This window comes from Myotis daubentonii, chromosome 14 (assembly GCF_963259705.1).
Source record: "Myotis daubentonii chromosome 14, mMyoDau2.1, whole genome shotgun sequence".
Lineage (NCBI taxonomy): Eukaryota > Metazoa > Chordata > Mammalia > Chiroptera > Vespertilionidae > Myotis > Myotis daubentonii.
The window spans coordinates 56,779,932-56,798,146 of record NC_081853.1 but is presented as its reverse complement, the minus strand read 5'-3'; the positions used below and the strand labels follow the sequence as shown (position 1 = coordinate 56,798,146).

Genomic DNA, 18,215 nt, shown 5'->3' with positions numbered 1-18,215 from the left:
GGCCAAAGGCAGGGGCAGAGCTGGAGCCGGAGCCAGCCTCGGCTCCCCACTCAGCTGGAGGCGGCAGCTGCCTCATCTTGTCGCTCAGCTCCCACCTGGACCTCACTAGCTCAGTGGCTCTGACACCCCCACCCCACCAAGGGCAGGGGTGTGGGCCCCAAGCCCAGTGCTGAAGGCATGGACATCAGGCACAGGAAACACTGGCCCGGCTTTCCCACAGAGGCAGAGGGCGGGGCTGCTGGAAACCCCGGGAGCCAATGGGAATCAGGTGCCTGAGGTGGGGGCGGGAAGCTGGGGGGCAGCCCCGGAGGGGTGGTGTGCAGGGTCTCCCACTGTCCTTGCTCCCCAACACCCGGAACGGCGGCAAACAAGGGTGTTCTGGCCTCAGAGGGACTCCTGCAGGGACGCCCCAGGGCCATTTTTGCCGTCTGGGCCCTGGGATGGGGTTTCTGAGGCCTTACTTAGAATGAGCCATTTCTTCAACCACCTCAATAAAGTCCGTTTTAATTCTCAGATTCATTTGCCCTGGTGCACACAGAGGGAGAAATCAAAGCCACCGCAAGGCCAGCGTGCTTGTCCCTGGACCCGCTGCGTCAGATGGGCCCGCACAGGCGTCCGTCCGAGTCAGAGAAGACTCAGGCTCACCCACCTAGGATCCACGCCTAGGCTGATGGCGGAACAGCGGGCACATGGCAGAGAGGACAAGGCCCCGTAAGCCGAGGGAGCCGGGGGGCTTGGGACCACTCCTCAGGGAGCTGGGCTCTCAGGACGCAACTCCGAAGCGACAAACATTCCCAGCGGCTCCTCCACGGACCCGACGTGTCCCTCATGCCTGGGCACGGCGCCGGGTCGACGGGCGTCCATGGCCAGGCGGGGCCTCCAGGGCAGGCAGCAGGGCGGGCAGAGGCACGACCCTGGGCTTGGGCGGACCTGATTCCTGCAGCTGAACCCCGTTTGTTTACCCGAGTCCCACAGTTCAAACCCCGGCCCAGCACCCCCCGAATCAACCGGCTCCTGATCGCACCCCCATCAGATCACGGTGTCACCCTCTGCATGATTAGCTGCTGGTTCTCCAGGCACTGCTTCAGCTTGTCCTCCGTCAGCGTCAGCCGCTGCTCCAGGATGCAGACCGTCTGCAACACAACAGGGAGCAGGCTCAGGGGGCGCGGCCACCGGCTGACCGGGACCCCACAGCCAACCCCGCCGCTGTCCTGGCCAGCTGTCCGCTCTGCCCCCCAGGGTCCTGCCCTCCTGCCCACCCCTCCCGGCTCTGGATGGCTGTCCTCTGATGTTGTGGGCCGGGCAAGACACGCGAGGGAAAGGAGGGGGCGGGCCCCACAGCCCCTGTCACTCCCCAGACAACCAAGGGCAGGAATCCCAGGCCCTGGTGCCTGGCGTTTAGACTGGAGTCTGGGGCAGAGCCACCGCCTCACGGGGACCAGCTGTCCGTGAACAACCGGACACCAGCCACCACCTTCATTCCAAAGGTGAGGGCCCGGTGCCCACAAACGAAGGCTCCCGCACCGGGGCCACCCACCCCTCAGGCCGGGACCAGTGCAGGAAGGGGCCGCCTTGGGGAGGCTCTAACTCATCTCTGAGCCGTTGGCTCCGCGGTGACGGGAGGGTGGCGCTGAGCTCACAGCAGCCCTGGAGCCTGAGGTGACAGCACGGGGCCAGCTGTTGGCTTGGCCCACAAGGCCTGTCACCACGACGGCTTCCGGAGGCTGAGCCCTTGCTCCCAGCACGCCCGGCACGATGGCTGGCCTCCAGCGCCCGCAGCTGCTGGGGCTGCGCGTCCTTCGTGGGCCAGGGCCAGTCTTGCAGATGTGGCCCGGCTGGCGTGGCTCAGTGGTTGAGCATCAACCCATGAACCAGGTCGCCCATTCAATTCCTGGTCAGGGCACATGCCCAGGTTGCAGGCTCGATCCCCAGGGGGGCCATGCAGGAGGCAGCCGATGGATGTTTATATGTATCTTTCCCTTCCTCTCTCTCTAGAAATAAAAAATAAGACTCATGGACCCACTCTGGCTCAGGAGTGCAGGCAGAGGGACAGTGGGTCTGAGTGCCGGTGTGTCCCCAGAGGGCCTGCCCCACCTGTCACCGCACCCAGCCCTGCTCAGCCCGACCCTGGCTGGCCACGTCTGCGCCCCAGTGAGGGAGCCTGTGCGTGCCAGCCCACACCCAGCACTGGCCAGTCTACTGCGGGCCGGCATCGAAATGGGTCAGATAAGAAACAGGACTTTCTATGAATTTTCCCTGTTTGTGGCTTTCCCAAGAGGTTTCGCCACCTTCCCCGAGGGCTCCGAGAGGCACTGGGCCTTGGTCCAGTCCCTTTGCTTAATGAAGCGCCGAGACCTCTGGGAGGGAGCGTCCCACTCAGGCTGCTGTGAATCCTCCCAGCGCCCGCACCCCCAGCTGCAGGGGCCCGCACCCCCAGCCGCAGGGCAGGCCTGAGAAGCACTGCGGTGGACTGTGAGGCGTCACTCGCTCCGAGCGGCGGCGGGGGAGGGTCTGCATCTCGTAAATGTGGCGGAAACAGCCCCCGGCTGGTCCAGACCAACCCGCATTCCTCAAGTTTCCACTGGCTGCTGAGACACTCAGTGAGCCAAGCTTCAGAATCATTCTTCATCCAGACTTTTTCCGACAGCCCCGACTCCAGGCCACAGCGGGGAGCCAGCCTGCCTTTCCTTCCCTGGCCCTCCCTACACGGACCCACTTTGCACACGTGGAGGCAGTGGATGCCGGGCCACAGAGGTGGGGGGTACTGAGGGAGGCAGTGGGGACCAAAACCAAGATCATGAGCCAGGGGTGTCCAGCATGACCCCCCAGGGAAATCCTGGGAGAGGCTGCCAGGACGTCTGAGGGGAGCGCTGTCCTCTGTCCGCTTTGGGGCGGCATTACCAGGCCCCGGGCTCCTCCCTCACGGCTCAAGGTGCGTCAGTCGCTTCCTCTGACACCTGAAGGGCCTCCGAGTGCAGCACAAAAATAACTGTTTACTGTTAGTCCCCAAAGAGCCACAGCGAGGCCCAAAGCAGCTGCCACAACGCCCGTCCTCAGCGGCTGTCGGCATCAGGCCCGACTCCGAGTGGGGAGCACAAGGCAGGGGTCCGGTGGACCCTGCTCCGGGCCTCTTGGCCTCTTCTCTCTGGCCATGGAGTTTCCAGGAGTCTGCCCACGACGGGCTCAGGGTCCTTGGGGCTCTGGGACTCAGAACAGGGGAGCCCCGCTCCCACAGTCCCCCACACCCACCAATGGCTCACATTGGCCAGTCCGGATGCCCTGTGCGGGCCAGGGCCTGGGTGTGGGTCTCTGTTGGCCTCCAAGTAACTGAGGGCGAGCTGCCACTCCTGGCGTGTGTGACAGGGACTCAGGTGTGTGTGGGCGACTCTGGACATCAGGTGCTGGGAGGCCCCGTGGGGTGCAGGGCCGAGCTGTGAGGGGCTCAGGGGCGTGGCTGTGGCCAGGATTCTCCCTGGGCTCCCGGAGTGTAAGGAGGGAGTCAGGTGTGCCCTGAGGAGGACCCCAGTCGGGAGAGGGAGCGGCCAAGGCCCTTTATGCCACCCTGTCCCTGTCCAGCCGCCGTGGTGCTCTCCCTGGGCTGGGCCGCCTTCCCTTTGTGCCCCGCCTCCTCTGGGCCTGTTTCCCAGCCCCCACTGCCTCTTGCCCGCCCGGCTTCCTCTGGAGGTGGGTCTGTCCTCATCCTCTGGCAGGTCTTGCTCAGTTCTCACTTCCACTTCCTGTTCAGGCCTCTTTCTCACCCCCTTTTCATGAATGGCTGTTTGGGGTGCAGGGAGTCAGTCTGGCCATGGGAACTGGGCTCCGAGGAGAGCCTGGGCCCCTGGCATGACCTCCTGCTCTGGGGCGGATGCCTGGCTGGCAGCCCTGGAAGGAGAGCTCCGACCAGCTCAGGTCTGAGCAGGCGGAGCCAGGGAGGACGGTGTCCTGCAGGCCGGTGGCCAGTTTTTGGAGCGCTGGCTCCGGAGTGAGCTCTGGGGAAGGGGCTTGGCCTGGGACGGACCGGGCTGCCCAGCCCCACCCTCAGCAGTGAGTGAACAGGCACTTCACGCTGACCAAGGGCGCGCCCTCCAAGCCAGGTCCTTCCAGCAGCTGCTCCTCCTCCCACAGCCACGGCCATCACCTCCTGCGTGTCCCCCACGAGCGGATGTAGTGGGAGAACTGGAGCCGTCACTTCTACAAAAGCCTGAGGGGCCACGGGCCACCCACCGGCCCCGACGTCACCCACCCCACCCGCCTCTCAGGTGCCTGCCACGTGCAGCAGCGAGACTGGCTCCCATGGCTCCCAGGCCCTGGCGCGGTCACAGGATTGGTCCTGTCTGGGCTGGCTGTGGCAGAGCTGCTCCCCCAGGACTGACACATTTTGAGGAAGGAGGACAGAATGATGATCAGCCAGCCACTCTGTCTGCGTCTCTCAGATCTCTGGCCAGGGCCTGACAAAATGCTTCTGCGGTGCAGCCTGGCTCTCAGCTCCCACTGACGCCTAATCCCGCCACCTCGGGACTTCTCCGCGCCCACATCCTGCTCCAAGCAGGGCCCTGCGTGGGAACCACCGAGACCCTTAGATTAGCACTGGATCTATGGACCAAGTGCCCTCCTGGAGCATGGGCACAGGCGACACAGAGGTGGACAGGCGGCTGGGCCAGATGACGATAGAGGCACAGGACCGCCCTCCGTCCACATGCCACCACCTCAGGCACCTGCGGGGCCGGGGCACAGTGGTGAGGGGAACCGAGACTGCCCTGGAAGGTGCCAGGGCCACGTGTGGGCAGAAGCCCAGATTGAGAGAAGTGTGTTGGGCAGAGGCAGTAGCTGGGCAGAGGCCAGGGAGATGGGGAGCTCAGCAGGGGCTGACGGAGGTGAAAACAATACCATGGTCAGACCCCATTAGAGACCCTCTGGCCGCCGTGTCCGGCAGGACACCTCTGCCCCAGCTGGCTCCTCCTGCCCCAGGCGGCCCCCAGTCCCCATCCTGACACCTCGCCTTCCTGGTGATTCCTGGGGCCTCCACATTGCTCTGCCATGTCCTTGCCCTTCTGACAGCTCTGGCATTCAGATGGTGGCATTCACCTGGCACTCAAGGCCTATGCTGCCTGTGGCTGTGTTCTTCCTGCCCAAATCCCGCCCACCTGGACCCTACTCCAGTCCTCCTGCCCGAGAAGCCCTGCAGGTCACAGCCCCAGCCTCAGGAGCTTGCTGCACCTCCCAGCACATCCCGGGTGTAGTGCGGCGGTGGGTCCTTGGGAAGTGCTGTCAGGGTGTCTCCTAGTCCCCATCTAGTCATGTCTGGCAAGCCACGGGTTCCAGAACTATAGAGCCAGGGTTCGAATCTGAACCTGACCACTAACGTGCTGAGTGGACTCGGCTTCAGATCCCTCATCTGTCCACTCGTAGGGCACTGTAATCCTGTACTAACAGCCAATATTTACGTGGCACTTGTCTGTGCCAGGCTGGGCACAGGGCTGCAGCATGGCTCCCCCACCTCTTAACCTCACGAGGGCCATGGCTGAGCTGGGCTCTTGGGGGAGCTCTGGGCCCCGATGGGGCGTGATGAGGCCCGGAACACGCCAGCTTGTGGTCAGGCCTGGGAGGGCTGGAACCACTGGGGCACGTGTGGTCTGGCTGCTTCTGTGACGGAAAGTTCCCTTTAATCATTTCCAGGCTTGCAGTTGATGTGTGCTCCTCCTAGCCCCCCAACACAGGAGCCAGAAGGGGGTGCACCCAGGGGGACAGAGGGTCCCAGGTGTCCTGGGTCTCAAGGAGAGGGCACAGTCCCTTAGCCGCATCACCAGGCACTGGTGCGAGGCCAGAGAAACGCCCTGGGGCCAGCCACTGGCTCAACGCCCATCTCGACTGTGCCACACAGAATGCCGAACTGTCCTCTGGTTTCATTGCAAAAATGGGAAAATGTGGAATTAATCTCCCCTGCAGCATGGCTTGACTTCACTAGGATTCTAAAGATCTAAAACAGATGCAATAAAAGGGGCTCTCTCTGCTGGGGGGCCTAGTGAGCTATCAAAACAAAGGGGCTGCTGGGCCCAGCGCCTGCCCGGCTCCGGCCTCTCCAGCTCTGTCGCTCACTGTGTGTCTGTGCTTGTGCGCGTGCATGAGCAGGGCTGGCCCACTGCCTCTCAGCCTCAGCCGGGCGACTATGGTCTCCAGCCCAGGGGCAAAGGCCAGCCCTCCAGCCTCCGGCCGCTGCCTGATGGCGGCAGCACAGGGCGGGTTTCCTTGCTCCCCACTGGCCTCCTGCTCCCAGCCCAGCTCCCTCCACGATAGGTGCACGCTGAGTGCTGAGTGCCTGAGCCCTGGGGACAGAGGGCAGGCCCTGAACCAGCTGCCCAGGCCCAAAGGCAGCCCTCATCGGGCGAGTCCGCCTGGCTGGGGAAGAATACGCCCCCAGCTGGGGTCTGGGCCCTGGCGGGCTGGAGAAGAGACACTGGCGGGCAGGCTGGAGGGGCCCTGCCAGCTGGCCTGGGAGGGAGGAAACTCCTGGCCTCCGCAGGAAGGGGGTGCACCCTGGGGGGCAGGAGTCCAGGAAGTGCTGTTCCTCCCCGCCCACCTCAGGACTGACCTGAGGACTAAATGCTCCGAGGCCTCCACTTCCCAGGGAAGGAGCGGAGACTCCCCTCGTGCTGACGCCTGACACGCCCCCTTGCCCAGGATCTCACAGCTGCTGCACAGAAAACCGATTCCTCCTCATCTCTCTGGGCTCAACAACGGTCTTTTTAACGGGCCCCTTTCCCCACAGTCTGCTGCTAACAACACACAACGAGCCTGTCCCTGGAGCCCCACGTGATCTCAGGGCACAGGGCTTCTCTGCGTGCCTGCATCCCCGCCCCACCGCTGCGGAGGTCGGCTCTGCGGAAGCAGCGATACGCCATCTTCTACTGCGGATTAGCCACGGGATTAGGGAACCCTGACTAATTTACCTTCCTCATGGCCTTACAGCAACTCCTTTTAAATAAACACAGGCTTTTCCACATCATCCCCACAGGAGAAGCTATAAAAAGTGGGTTCACTCCCCCACCCTAGAAAACTGGATGCTCCGGGACCCGTGGGGCGCTGTGCACCAGGAGGACCTGAGCCCCATGCCACCGACACTGGCTGCATTCAAGCTCCTCTCTGTGTCAGCCGCACGCGGGCCCCCAGGGAGCCAAGTGCCTGATGGGCAGGCCCCAGGGTGTGGGGCGCTGGTCACTGCTCAGCCACAGGCTCTGCTGTGCTCTGACGCCAAGGCGCGTCCCAGCAGGCTGCGCATGTGGGAACCTTGGCCGTGGCCACCTCTCCATCTGTTTCTTCAGAGGCTGACCTGTCCAACCATCCGTATCAAGGCTTCATTTTCCAGGACCTCATAAAACACAACGGTCCTGAGTCAGAGACACGCGTGGTGGCTCCTTGGACCTGGGAGAGGTGGCGCAGCAGACAGGCCAGGCTGTGACCCCGTGAACCACTGGCGGGAAACGGCCTCCCGTGGCCAGTTTTCTGGACACACCAGCTGGGCCGACAGCTCTCCCAAATGCCATGTTCTCCCACGTTCAAAGCTCCCTTCTGCTGCTTCTCCACCAGCTGTGGCTACTGTGGGACAGGGCAGCCTGGACAGCCCTCTGCAGAGCGGGGAGGCGGCAGGCCCGCCCGCAGCTGTCTCCCGAACCAGCTCAGAGCCATGCAGGCCTGCTTGGGGCTGCCTGTCTCACCACAGTACTCACACAGCCCCTTCCCATGCCTGAGCTTGGCCCTTCCTTGGAGGGCATGGGGTCCCCAGGAGAGTGAGAGCGAATCTCCTGGAGTCCCCTCCTCCCTCCCCAGCCCCAGGCCTGCTGGGGCGCACAGGAGAATCTCAGAGATGCCTGACCATTCCCAGGCCCCAGAGGTAACGGCAGCCATCGCCAGCCCATCAGGAGGGCGGGGCCGTTGCGCTGCAGCTTGTCTGGGAGGGGGGCTTTCTGTCACGACGCAGACGATGGAAGACAGAGCTGCCACCCAGCCCCCAGCGCTTCTGCACGTGCAAAGCCAGGGGAGCCTGCGGATAAACTGCCACAAAGAGACAGGGCTGGGACCTGCTGGAGTCAGACGCCGAGTCCCTGCTCCCGGGAGCAGCTCTGACAGAGGAGTCTCTCCTGACTGAGACTCTGCCCGAGGGCAGCCCTATCCGTGCGGGAGGGAGGACGGCCGGGCAGGTGGCCACATGTGCTCATGTGGAGGCCGCTCCTGGGCGAACAGCACCCACCAGCCTGCCTGTGACACTGCCGCCTGCAAGTGAGGCAGAGTCTGCATGCACATGCACGCACACACACGCACGCACGCACGACGTGGGGACCATGGGGGGCAGGGGGTGGATGACTCACGCTATCCCTTCCCAACAAGCTGGTCTGGGCACACCTGGAAGACTGAGCTCGGCCACCTTCCACCAGCGTGGACGAGACGCCTCGCCTGAGTAGCCCATCAAATAGGGAACTGCCAGGACCATGGGGGTGGGGAGGGGGGGTCATGGTGTCTCGAAGCAAACAGGCCACCCTCGCCAACTCCCGGAGCCAGCTTCTCAGTTACGACCATTCCGACTGCCAACACGTACCGAGCCTTGCACGCGCACCCCAAAAACAGCGACGGGAGCATTTTTAGCGTTTTACTCCTCTGGATCCAAGGGCGCTATTTTTAACCATCTTCTCCGACTTCGAAGTTCTGAAGTCTGTCCTCCGAGGTCCTAATGGAGTCCCGGCCCCTCCCTCGACGAGGCTGCAGAGAGCACGTGGCAGCGCAGCTCTGACAGGATAGGTCGGGGCCTGTTCAGTCTCAGCGCCTGCTCCCCTCTGGGCACGGGCCTTCTCAGGCTTACAGGCTCCAGGTGTCTGACGATGAGCGCAGGCCCGCCCACCCGACGCCGACACCAGCCTTGCCCTCCTGCCCTTCCTTCCATGGGTCCAGGTGTGCAGTCCCAGCTGGGACACTGGGACACGCTGGGGGCCGTGTGACCCAAGGGGGCTTCCTCCCTCGCTCCAGGCCCAGAGGCAGGAATGAGGCCGTGGCCCTGTGTCCATTTCGTCACAGACTCAAGGGTCCTTTGCATCCCTCCCACACCCTCACTCTACCCAAGCTGAACCAAGAGGGAGGGGTCTGCACCCGAAGCCAAGGGGGGAAGGGGCCTGAGCTTGGCCCTTTAAACCTTGCCTTGTCCACCCCCACCCCTATTTGACCCACGCCTGCCACGCGGGGCTTGGCTCGTGGCCTGGACGTGCTCAGGGCCCCCAGCCTACAGGCGGGCTGCTCCCTTGGCCAGGACGCTGCTCCCCAGGATGAACTGCCCCGCTGGCCTCCGCACTGCTGGCCGCCACCTTGTCAGGGCCTGTACCGATGCTACTGCCCTACAGGCTGTTAGGAGCTGCCGGACCCACGCACGCTCCACAGGGCGGGCCCGCGTCTGTCCTGTGATGAGGGTGGTCAGTGCCACAGCGCGCCAGGGCCAGGCACAGGCCAGCACCTCCCACGGGCTCACCTCCTTCAATGCTCACCACAGACACGGGAGGCAGAGCCCACGACCACGCCCCTCATAGACACACCAGGTGGCTCCGAGGGTAAGGGCAGTGCCAGTTCGAACCAGAGCTGGGGCTCCCCACCTTGACTGCGGCCGAGTGCGGACGTGGCGGTGGCGTGGCCTACCTGGGTGAGGACGTCCAGCTGGCCCACGATATGCTCCAGCGTGCTGGTCAGCGCCTGCGGCGTGCTGGCGGGCTCCCTCGGCACGCTCTGCACCGACTCCTGGCTCCTGGCTCTGCCCGGGACGTGGAAGTCCACTTCCGGCTAAAGACAACGAAAGGAGGGGAGCCCTCAGTCCTGGCTGAGCGTGGAGGGAACACTGAGCGAGGGCCGCCCGTCCGAAGGGCTGGGAACACCACCAGCAAACGGAGGAACAAATCCCAGTGTTCAGGAGGAACGGCCACAGGCGGGGCCCCACCGCGGGCGCACCCTCTGTCGCCTCCCCTTCTGAGCAGCGACCACCAATGAGGAGGCTTGAGGGGCAGGAGGGGAGCAGGTGGGCCGGAGAGCGCCCTCAGGCGCAGAAGGCCCTGGGCTGCTCCTGACGGGACTGGGGTTTCTGCCGAAGATCCTTCAGACCCCAAATGCAGAAGACGTCATCCCCAACCCCACACACTCGGGCAAGTGGCTTCAGGAGACTCGTGCCGGTCCACAGGGTGGCCCCGAGCCACTGTCCCGCGGACACTGCAATCTGGGAACCCACAGTCCCTCTGTGGACTTGCCCCCTGTGGGAGGGACGTGCTCGATGAGGCTCACCCTCTCGGCTGCCCCAGCAACCCACTGAGGCAGCCATGCTGGGCTCGGGGGCATCCAAACGCTACCATGTCAGGACGCTTCGCCAGTCCTCCAGGGCTCCGCCACCTCAGGAAGCAAACTCCAGCCCCCGACAAGGCGCCCTGTGCAGGCCTGCCTCCTCCCACAGCTCCCCTCTGCCTCTGCACCCTCACACCCAGCTCTGAGGGCCTCTGCGTGGGGAGGGCCCACAACCCCTCCCTGCTCTGAGCAGCCCCCCTCTATCCCTTTGCAGCCCCGCACTCCAGATCAGAAGCCCTCTGAGCTCCCGCACACCTGGTCCGCACCCCCCACCCCACCCCCACCCCCCGGCCCCTGCGTGTTTTCCTTTATTAGGAATGCCTCCTAACCTCATAGATAACTAACTCTTGAGAGCATATGGATTTGAACTTGGAAAATGCAGACCCTGGTGGTTCATGAGAACTTAAATGTGAGACACAAGCCAGAGGGATTCTTGAAAACAGAGGGGCACTGTGTCCAACACCCGCGACCTGCACGCCCGCGAGGGCGCCGTGCCCCGCAGGGAGACCTCAGCCCACGGGGCGGGGCCATTCCCGCCTCCAGGGGTCGGTGCACTCAGACCTGAACGCCAGGCGTCATCCCAGAAGCCTCGACGGGCCTTCACCTCAGCCACGGCCCTCAGACCCAGGCGGTTTTCCAGGAAGAGCCTGGCGACACGTGAGCTCATACTGACAGGCCACGGGGCCTCCACCTTCTTGTCTGTGAAATGGGGGGGACCCTGCCTCCGGGCTGGGCTGTGAGCAGTGCTCATCTTCAGGCACAACAGGCCTGGGCCACCACGCCCGGGGCCCAAGTCCTGTCACGAGGCCCGTGGCTCCCTCAGGAAGGGCCGCGAGAGGAAGAGTGGGAGCCGCCCCCCTGCTCCGACAGCTGGTGTCTTCGAGGAGTGCTCAGGCGGCACTCCGCTGCGTGGGGAGGAGTGAAGTTCTGAGTGTTTCTGCAGAATGGCCCAGAACCGGCTGCACTGGCTGCTGGAGGTACAGTGGGGGGACGATGGGAGTGGGTGGGGTGGGGGGACAGCCTGCGGGAACCATGTTCCCATCTACTCCGAGCTTTCACAACAAAGGAAACTGAGGCTCAGACAGGACATGGCTGTGGGGAGGCACCAGCCTCAAGCCTCACTCCCAAGTCCCAGGTCCTGCAGCTGGCTTCTCCTCTGACCACGCTACCCCGTCCCCGTCTCCCCTTCAGCGGGACTCGGCCTGTCTCTGCTTCCCGTCCACGCTCAGCAGACACCACAGCCTGAGCGCAGGCCACCTGCACGGGAAGAGGCACTTGCTGCTGTGAACTTGCCAGCGATGGGGCACGATGCACACACGTCACCTCATTCCACCTGTCCAAGGGCCCCTCACAGCAGGCATCGGGACCCGTATTTCTCAGGTGGGGAAGCAGGCTCAGGGAGGGTGAATAACTTGCTCTAAGTCACCCAGGAAATGACAGAGCTGGGGTCCGAACCCCAAATACAGGCAGTTCCTGAACACCAGGCAGTTTCGCTTCCATGGGCCCAGCTGCTCTTACACCCAGCCCCTGGGTCTAACACTCTGGGTCACTCCCTAGAATGCCAGCCAGGCACAGGGCTGAGCACAGCACAGGCCCTCCACGAACACTCACACTTCCGACAGCCAAGCCCCCAGCGGCGTGCCTGTGCAGTGACACCTCCCAGGTGAAGGGCCTGCAGCCCCGCCGGGAGCATGGCCTCGCACCTGCTCTCCAGCACAGATGTGGCATTTCCCCAAGAGCTTAGCAAACAGGCGATAAAGCAGAGATGAGATGGCGGGCAAGAGTGGGAAGACACCCTATGGGGAAACTGCATCAGCGCCCTGTTGAACGTCAAAGGGTAGGAGGGGCCTTGCCCGGTGGCGCCTGTCGCGACTAAAATCACACGAACCCACGTGCACACACCTGTGGAGCTGCAGCGACAGGCAGAGGAAGGCGAGGGTGTGCTACTCCGCAAGAGAGAGGAGTGGCCGATACTGCTAACAACACAGGTGAGCCTCAAAAGGGAAAGGAGCAGACCCAGAGACGTGCCCCTGTGACCTGTGTACGCCCGCTGGAAACGCACACTGGCCTGTGACAGCAGGAGCTGCCGCGGCTGCAGAGGGAGCAGTGGGTGGGCCACAGGAGGCACAAGGGAACTCTGGGGATGGAGTCACTCTACACCGACATGTGGTGATCACATGCCTATGTGCTCACTTTTTAACATGGTGGCTGTGACTCTTCACATGTTATTAAGCCTGGCTTTTCAAAAAATGCAGTTACAACTGAAATGCCCCTGGGAGCCCAATCTGGGGCCACATGACAGGACACGACACCGCCCACTGCCACTCTGTACCGAGTGCCCATCACCTCTTCACACGCCAGTACCAGTGGGCAAGGCCCACGCTGAGGAGCCGGGGGAGGCCAGTGAGGGCACACGGGCCTGGGGTAGTTTCCCAAAGCAGAGCCAGCTCACACTTCAGAGCTTTGGTTCCCACAGCCTCACCCCCCCAGTCGTCCGGGGAGCAGGTGTCCTGGGAGGATGTCCCAGCAGGGGCTGTCCGTCTGTGGACGTCAGGCCTCAGCCGCTTAGGGGCCACACACCTGGCCAGCAGCCAGGAGCGGCCGGAGCTCCCTATGGGGATGCCATGAGCTGACCGGACAGAGCCCCTCTGGCGGGTGGGTGGTAATTAACACCTGCCCCAGGCAGAAACGGCTCTTCTCTTAATCCCTCGCCCTGGACCTTGCCCTGCCCGGCCGCTCCAGAAACAAGCTCTGTACCAGGCACAGGTCCACGGCTTGAGTGTGGGACACGGAATGGACAGGGAGGGGCCCAGGCCCGAGATCTGGGCCGTCTCACTGGTGCCACCTCCTTCAGAAACCAGGCGGGGAGAGCCTGGCCACTGCCCACTTAGAACACCAAAGCAGGTCACTCTTTCCAAAGCAGAACAGGAAGACATGGGGACACACACACACACACCCCTCCCATGATGAGACCTTTTCCACGGAGTCTTTCGACCCGTCAGTCTAAGTGAGGGCGCAGAGGCTCGAGGCCAGGCCTTTCCCAGTCGGCACCCCGGGCCCAGGCCCTTGGCAATCGCCCTCATGGAAAGTTAACGGCGCCCGTTTGGCCACCTCCCTGCTCACTCCTCGGGCTCTGGCGAGGGAGCGGGGTGCAGAGCACTCACTTGGGCTCCCCTTCACCTCCAGCATCTCACGGGAAAACACACGGCTCTTTTCTCAACTCCGAGCTCAAAGGAACACTGGTGCTGTAGCCCCACAGACTTGTGGACTAGATTTACGGCAGCCTTGTTTGCCCTATAATTTAAGGTTCCGGCCTGGAGTCCAACAAGAGGAAACTTTTGGTTCTAAACATAGCCCTGAACCCAAGACGGATTCTGGTTTCTTTAAACCTTCAACTTGTTTGGCGACCTTGCTCGTGTCCTCCGGAGCCAGCCTGCTGGCTGAGTGAGTGCACAGCTGTGCAGGGTGCTTCCCGCGGACCACCACCTGTTCCGTGAGGGCGGCCCTTGCCCGGCTCAGTTACACACATGCCCGAGGGCCTTGCCGCTGGCACTAAGCACCTCGGTCCCCCATCGAGGCTGAGGCCGCCACACTAGGAGCTCAAGGCTTCTGATCAGGCCCATGTGTTGACTGTAGGTTTTTTAAAAAATTAAACCCCTTTAAACTAATGTTAGGCTTAGGAAAAAGCTGCAAAAAGTGGTAAAGAATTGTCATCTATTCTCCCAGGTTCCCCCAGTTTTTTAAAAAAATATTTTTTTATTGATTTCAGAGGGAGAGGGAGAAAGAGATAGAAGTCAACGATGAGAGAGAATCATTGATCGGCTGCCCCCTGCACGCACCCTACTGGGGATTGAGCCCACAACTCAGGCATGTGTTCCGACCAGGAATAGAACCGTGACCTCCTGGTTCATAGGCTAATGCTCAGCCACGGAGCCATGCTGGCTGGGCAGGTGTCCCCAGTATTAACATCTCACAAAACCATCAGGACAATGGTCACCTAGGAAATCAACACCGGGTCAATGGCATCAGCCAAACCGAGGGCCCCACTGGACTCCCCCAGCTTTCCTACGAACGTCCTTGGATCCCGCTGGCCCAGAACCCGACCAGGCCCTCAGGCTGCGCTCAGCGGCTTCTCCTCCGCCTGCCGCAATGTCAGTTCCCCCGTGACCTTGGTGCTTTGGGAGAGTACTGATCAGTTGTATGGCCCCATGTCCCTTCATTTGGGTCTGCCTGGCATTTTCTCACGAGTGGGGTGAGGTCACGTGTGGGTGCCAGGGACACCGACCTCTGCGGTGACCCCCTGCTGGGTTACACCTCCGTGTGGTTCATTCACGGTCTGTGGCTCTGGGCGGGAATGTGCGGCTGCCCCGCAGACGAGGCGTCTCGCGAAGGTGAGCAGCAGAGCGGCCTCTGGGAGACGCCGAGGGGAGCTCTCAGGGACAGAGAGGAGCATTGGCGTTTATTCATAGACCCGCTTGAAGACAGCTCAGTGGAACTGCTGGAGTTGAACTGTTACAACCTCGGGAACAAAGGCTGGCTATTTTAAACCCTCCTTGCACTTAGTTCAATGGAGACCGATAGAGGCACTGACCACACCGGGCATTGCTCCCAAGCTTGGCAATTCCTATTTTGTGCAGCATCTCAGAACGCGAGCAAAGCCTGCCAAGACAGATAACCCGCTGGCCCTGCCTCCCCTGCAGAGACGTGGGCCGCAGAGGAGCCAGAGCCTCGCCCCCGCTGCCCGAGGGCATCCCCGGGTCTCACAGCCTCCGTCCTAGAAAAGAAAGCAGCACGAAGCTGGGTGAACTCAGGTTACATCACCTCTCCATCCTCCCCCCGCAGGCAGCGAAGAGAAACAGCGCCCCCAGCGGATGCCGCCCCCGTCGACAGCTGGCAGGAGCTGGCCACCTGCGGGCACATCTTCGCTAGAACAAGGGCTCCTGGGGCTCACAGTCACAACTGTCCTGGAGCACGGGGTTAGGGGGGTGGGGGGGGGGACCCTGAAGCTTCCCCAGCCCCCAGCCCAACCACGCCTTAAGCCAGGACAGCGCATCTCTGACCACCAGGACCTCGGTGGGGAGGGAGCGGGTGTTCTCGAGGTCTCCCACCTCCTATGTGACACAATGTGAAAATGTGAATATGGACTAGGCCCTGGTCCTAAGGAATTAGTAATTTTGTTGGAGGTGATAAGAGCATTGCAGTTATATAACCAAGAAATGCCTTTATTTGGGGTAAAATAATATATCTGGGACCAAATGAAAATACTCCAACTCTCCTAAAACGTGGGAGGTGACGAAATGCATGGTGAAGTGCCGCAGCTAGAGATGGCGCATGGGGTTCCTAACACTGCTCTCTCCACTGTGCTCGCTCAGGAATCTCCACAATGTGGTTTTCTGCTTTGTTTTGATAAAAATAAAAAAGGCTCCCGGGCAATCTGAATGGTTGCAGAGCTGAGCTAGCGCAGTGGGACCCCCAAGAGGAAGCTGAGGCACAGGGTCACCCCCGCTCGTCCTGGCCTCTTCAAGCACAGGAGGCAGAACTGCCCGAATCCACGCGTGTTCAGAGCAGCCCAGACACGGCCACAGAGAAAGCCCCGAGGGCACCTGAGCGTCCAGTGAACCCGCAGCCATGTCTGCACCTTCCAAGAAACTAAGTTAAAGATAATCTCCATGGAAACTGTCTACTCTGATTTTTCCATGGTAACCAGTGAGAACATGAACACGAGAATTACCCAGCACCCTACACCACACGGGCCAGCCTGCCATCCAAACTGGAAGACAGAAGCTGCAAAGGGCTTATCCCCACTGACAACGAAAAGGACGGAAACTTCCAGAAACGCATATTCCACCACCCTCCATTGCCCAGACCAAACCATGCCACCCCCTCCCCAACAAACCAGGCAAGAAAGTTTCTTCAGTCAGGGGACCCTCAAAATGCCAAAGGGTAGAGCCAGAGCCGCCCCTAGCCTCACGCTGCCCCACGCTGCCCTCAGGCCCATGTCCACGGAACTGACGTCCTGACCATCCTGTTCCAGACACGTGCTGGGCACCACAGGAGAGCGAGCCCCCGCCCCAGGATACGAGGGAGGCTTGTGAGTCACTGCCTCCAGAGAGGGGCCGCCCCAGCGAGCAGAGTGCCTGGGGGTGGGGTGGGGTGGATTCCCAGCTGCTGGCCGTCCTGGGAAGACTGCACGGAGGAGGTGCCACCTGGAAAGGATGAGTGTAGCTCTGCTGGGGAACAGGAAGACGGCCCAAAGAATCAGTGAGACTTAAGCAACCGGGGCTCTTCCACTTGTGGATCCGTTCTTCCATTTTCAGGTTTCTGGGTCTGAAAAAGTAGCATGGAGGAGGACAGAAGGAAGGGGGGGGTGGCAGGGAGAGAGGACGGAGGGAAGGAGACTCAGGTGCCAGTGACTTGCCCACCCTCTGCCTCTGCATCACATCACAGTGGGAAGACTGCCTTCTAGCAACCGTGGCTGGCAGTGGACGCCTGTTAGAGACGCAGACTCCTCACTGAGCTGACTGGGCTCTAACAAGCCGCCAGGGGGACCTGCGCTGAAGCGCGGGGGCCACTGCTTCTCACCAGGCTCGCGTTCCCAGGGACCAGGGCACTGGCAGGCCGCTCCTCAGCCAGAGCCCAGCACGTAAGAGGCCCATCTTGGCCCCAGAGGCCGAGCCCAGGCGCAGAGGCAGGCGCTGTGCTGGAGTCTGGGCCCGTGACACCAACACTTGCCCAAGATGCCCGCGCATGGCTTCCTCTGACGCACAGTCTGAGAAACGCGGAGAACAGGAGTGCGAGGAGGAAGGAGCGGCTCCTAAGACATGTAAACCGGGGGTTCATTCCTGCTCCCAACACCCACCGCCCCTCCCTGCCAAGCGCTCCCTCAGACCCACTCCTCTCCACGGACAGCAACCCCAGCCGGAACCCTCCGTTGTCGGTAAGGGACCCACGTCCGCCACGCTCCCGGAGGAAGCAGGTCTACGCGGCAGCAGGAAGCGGGCCTTCCCCTCACCTCGACGCCAACTCCTCGGACCCCAGAGCCTCGGCACAGGCAGGTCCGGGCCCAAGAACCCCTATGTCAGGCCCGGCCCTGTGCAGCACCCCAAAACAAAGCGCGGGAGCTGAAGTGAGGGTGCAGGCGTGGCTGAGCCTCCACCCTCAGAACCAGAGGAGCCAAAGCAGAAACAGACCATCCTCAGGGAGGCAGAGGCCGCCTCCTCCAGGGCTGGCTCCGCCTGAGGCCCGGTCCTCAGCACCTGCCCGGAGGCGTCCTGGGCAGGAGGAGCAGTGGCCTGTGGGTCTCCCCTGGGTGTGAACACTGTCACCCTGACTGGGGGGAGGAGTCATCGCTCTTGATGGGACGGAGGAAGGAAAAGGAACATTTTAAAAATAGCTAATGCTGAGCACTTGCCAGGTGCCAGGCACGGGGCCAAGGCCGCTGGCATGGGCCACCGGGTGGGAGGTCAGCAGGGAGGGCCTGGCCTCCCCCACGTGAGGTGAGGAGACAGGGCCTCGCCCTAGAAGTTGAGGTTGCTGTCTGCACTGGAGGACAGCCAGCCCCAAGAACTTACCGAGTGGGTGTTCAGTTTTCCTGAATTACCCAGAATTCCATACTCCCCCCGCCCACAGCCTTCCTCCCCAGTTGCATAATGGGCTCAGAGATGTGTGGAGGGAGGGCGAGAACAAATCGGAACAGACGAGACTTTGCTACTCGAAGTGATTTTTAAATGCTTCCGTGGTTGAGGCAGAATCAGTCCTGTGGCAGCTGGGACTTGAGGGGCAGGTGCCAAAGCCACGGTCAGCCAAGACACGTGGTCCTTAGGCCTCAGGGACAGGCCCCAAAGCAGACAGCA

The 18,215-nt window shown here is 62.3% G+C and overlaps 1 protein-coding gene across 3 annotated transcripts in view; it reads right to left on the bottom strand.

The window, feature by feature from the left end:
* Positions 1-488: 488 nt before the first annotated feature.
* Positions 489-18,215, bottom strand: part of POC1A (POC1 centriolar protein A) — a 34,030-nt gene continuing 16,303 nt past the window's right edge. For all 3 annotated transcript variants that reach the window (XM_059664592.1, XM_059664591.1, XM_059664590.1), the window contains exons 10-11: positions 9,673-9,813; positions 489-1,133 (exon numbers count right to left, since the gene is read on the bottom strand). In XM_059664592.1, coding sequence (XP_059520575.1) covers positions 1,035-1,133; positions 9,673-9,813 — 240 coding nt within the window. In that variant the 3' untranslated portion in view covers positions 489-1,034. The remainder of the gene's footprint in view (positions 1,134-9,672; positions 9,814-18,215) is intronic.